General features: G+C 37.2%; 1 protein-coding gene across 1 annotated transcript in view; it reads left to right on the forward strand.

The window, feature by feature from the left end:
* Positions 1-3,989, forward strand: part of LOC107704761 (G-protein-signaling modulator 1-like) — a 32,041-nt gene that overhangs the window by 17,338 nt on the left and 10,714 nt on the right. Inside the window, exons 5-10 of the mRNA XM_016507766.1 lie at positions 640-763; positions 901-1,016; positions 1,844-1,999; positions 2,095-2,203; positions 2,283-2,397; positions 3,255-3,325. Of these exons, the coding sequence (XP_016363252.1) occupies positions 640-763; positions 901-1,016; positions 1,844-1,999; positions 2,095-2,203; positions 2,283-2,397; positions 3,255-3,325 (691 nt within the window). The remainder of the gene's footprint in view (positions 1-639; positions 764-900; positions 1,017-1,843; positions 2,000-2,094; positions 2,204-2,282; positions 2,398-3,254; positions 3,326-3,989) is intronic.

Here is a 3,989-nt window from a genome sequence, read left to right on the forward strand (position 1 = left end):
AAAAATGATATATATATATATATATATATATATATATATATATATATATATATATACCAAATATATATCAGATTAAGTTTATTAATTTATGTTAATGCACAGACATTTTATATGCAATCTTAAATTTAGGCCATACTTTAATGTCATTTCTGTTTAAACCTGTATGTCATGTACTTAAAAATATTTGCAATTACACATTCATATTTGAGTTGCAATTTAGTACTTTTAAAAAATATATTAACTTTAAATGTAACTGAATAACACACTACATTTAAAATTATAATAAAGTACTTTACATGTGTTTTAGTATGTTAGCCAACATGTCAAAACAAGTGTACTTCTTCAAAAGATTATTAAAACATTAAGTAAAACTTTTAGTTTTAACATTATTACAAAGTGCACTTAAAAAGTGTATTTAAGTGTCTTTAGAAACATGTAAGTGTCTCTCTTGAAGTTGCCTTTTATTTAAGTTAATATTATATTATCTGCAAGTATAGTTTTTTAAAAATATAAGACTTGAAGTACACTACAAGTGCACATTGTGCAGGTGTTATTGTTAAAAATCTGTTTTTCTATGGGGAAAATGAATGTGTTTTTACTTGAATAAAGTGAAATGCAGAGAGTCGCTGTCTGTTTCAGGATGAATCTGTCTCTGGTTAAGGAGTTGGGAGACCGAGCCGCACAGGGAAGAGCCTTCGGTAACCTTGGCAACACTCATTACCTGCTGGGTAATTTTGTAGAGGCCATCAAGTTCCACAGAGAGGTACGAGCAAAACGCCACTGACCATCAGCTCATTTACTCATCTAGCTGATGTGAAGTCTCTGCTGCGGCTGAGACAGCAGCTCATTCTAGCAGTGATCTGCGTTTCAGAGTAACACAGTCCCTCCTTGTTTTTCCAGCGTCTCTCCATTGCAAAGGAATTTGGCGACAAGGCCGCCGAGCGCAGAGCATACAGTAACCTAGGCAACGCTCTCATTTTCTTGGGCCAGTTCAATGCAGCCACAGAGTATTACAGGTAACAATGACTACAGCGCCATCTAGAGGATGCATCATGTACGACTAGCTGTTTGTTAAACAAATTTCTTGTTTTGTGAGGAACAAGAAGAAAAACAAACACATAAAGGCAAACATAAGCAAAATAAATTAATGAATAAAATAATGAAAATAAAAGAGTATACGGATGCGTCACAGTTGTAGTTTACATACGTCTACGGATTATTTACTGTGCGCTTCTGGCTGTGTGGTACAACTCACAAATAAGGGAGAGACATATTTGGCATGTATTTATATGTTAACATGCTCTGTATTTTTCCCCTCATTGAAAACAGTTTTACACTAAATAACTGAATAGTACTTTTGAAAAATCTGTTAATCATAAGGCTTATTCAGGAGAGGTGTGGTGTTTCTTTTAAGAAATTATTACTTTTATTTATCGAGGATGGATTGCATTGATCAGACGTGACAGTAAGGATATTTATAATGTTACAAAAGATTTCTATTTCGAATAAATGCTGTTCTTTTGAACTTTCTGAAGTTGAAAATGTACCACAGTTTCCACAAAAATATTTGGCAGCACAACTGCTTTCAACATTGATAATAATAAGAAATGTTTCTTAAGCAGCAAATCAGCATATTAGAATGATTTTTGAAGGATCAAGTGACACGGAAGACTGGAGTAGTGATGCTGAAAATTCAGCTTTGATCACAAGAATAAATTACATTTTAACATATATTTACATATATTTTAATATCTAATAATATTTGACAATTTTTACTGTATTTCTGATCAAATAAATGCAGTCTCTGTGAGTTCTGTCACAGTCGTTTTGCTCTGTTGTTCAGGAAAACTCTGCAGCTCTCTCGGCAGCTGAAGGATCAGGTGATGGAAGCTCAGGCATGTTACAGTCTGGGAAACACATACACTCTGCTGCAGGAGTATGAACGTGCCATAGATTATCACCTCAAACACCTGCTCATCGCTCAGGAGCTTAACGACAGGTGTGAGCCGTGAACACACACATGCACACACACACACAGACTCGCTCTCACATCAGCACAACTCTGAGCAGTAACGTGTTCTGTGTGTCTGGTAGGGTCGGGGAGGGCCGGGCCTGCTGGAGTCTGAGTAACGCTTACGTGTCATTGGGAAAGCACCGTCAGGCTCTGCATCACACCCGGAAACACCTGGAAATCTCCAGAGAGGTGAGGCCACACTGATTCTCTGTCCTGCAGTGACAGTCCTGCTTGGTGTGCGTGTAACTGTGTAGTTTGCTTTCCTCAGATCGGAGACAGGAACGGAGAGCTGATGGCCAGGATGAATGTGGAGGAGCTGATGGAGGCCCTAGGGGTGAAGGAGGCGGATCTCTCTCCGTCTGAATCTGAGTTTAAAGTGCAGGGTAACACAGTCTCAGACTAATCATATCTATACAGTATGTGTATATGCAGACACCACATTAAACACTTCACCCGGGTCACCAGGGTCATTATATACATGCATGTAATAGAAAAAATTTATCAATTTCAACATTTTAAATTTTTGTTTAGTTAAATTCAAAGTACTGAAATTTGAATCTGAAATAAAAATAATGCAATTAGTATAGATCAGGGGTGGGAAAACTTGGCCCTTCCAGGTCACTTTACTTCAGAGTTTAGCTCCAACTCTAATCAAATACACCTGAACCAGCTAATCATTGTCTTTAAGACTACTAGAAAGCTACAGGCAGGTGAGTTTTATCAGGGTTGGATCAAATGAAAGATCTGCAGGAAAGTGGCCTGGAAGGGCCAAGTTTGCCCATCACTGGTATAGATATACTGTATTTTAAATATAAAAAAATATATATCTTAAATGACAAAACACACAGCAACACTATTAAAATGTAAACTAAAATTAAAATGAAACCAAAAAATATAAAAATAAAAATTCAATATATTATTAAAACCTATAATATTATCTCAACACATAAATAACACTGTGGTGGGGCTAGTTTACACACTATATGGTCTTTTCACAATGGAAGTCTGTTCATTTTTTACATCGATTTTAAAATTATTATTTTAAAATATATAAAAAAAGCTGTCAGTGGAGTAACACGCCATATATACAAATGTATGAGACAGCTTTCTTAATCATGATTGACAGCTTATTTCAGTGCTAAAGTAATGCTGTAGTGTATGGCTGTCCAAAACTATGTCTGCAGTCTGTAAATGGATATTACATGAATTATCATCAATATTTGCTTCTTTTCTCCAACAGGAGCCAGACCCAAGTTCATCAAGAAAGCCAGCATGGAGAGTGTGGACCTGTGGAAATACAGCTCTGAAAAGGTCACATGCTCAACATCTGAGTGACCAGGATTTTACCATGCAGGACATGAACCTGAATCAAAATCTTCTTTAGCTATTGAACAAAATGCCTGTTAAACAAACCCTAACCCAAAAGTCAACATCAAATGATGGACTCTCATCCAGGAACATGTCCTTCTCGGTAGAATCACGGTCGTGCAGAAACACAGACACGTGTTGCTTTAATGCTGCTGTGATGCTGCTGTGATGCTCATGTGATGCTCTATGAAGCTGCTGTGATGCTGCTGTGATGCTGGATGTGAGGCTGATGTGATAATGTGATGCTGCTGTGATGCTGATGTGATGTTGATGTGAGGCTGGATGTGATGTTAATGTAATTTTGATGTGAGGCTGATGTGATGCTGATGGGATGTTTATGTGATGCTGATGTGATAATGTGATGCGGCTGTGTGTTGTTGTGAGGCTGATGTGATGCTGTGTTGTTGTGATGTTGATGTGACAGTGAGGCTGATGTGATATTGATGTGATGCTAATGTGATGTTGATGCGATGCCTGATGGGATGTTGATGTGATGCTGGATGTGATGCAGTGTTGTTGTGATGTTGATATGATGCTGATGGGATGTTTACATGATGCTGATGTAATAATGGGATTTTGATGTGATGTTTATGTGATGCTGATGTGA

Source organism: Sinocyclocheilus anshuiensis, unplaced genomic scaffold, assembly GCF_001515605.1.
Source record: "Sinocyclocheilus anshuiensis isolate Anshui unplaced genomic scaffold, SAMN03320099.WGS_v1.1 scaffold117, whole genome shotgun sequence".
Lineage (NCBI taxonomy): Eukaryota > Metazoa > Chordata > Actinopteri > Cypriniformes > Cyprinidae > Sinocyclocheilus > Sinocyclocheilus anshuiensis.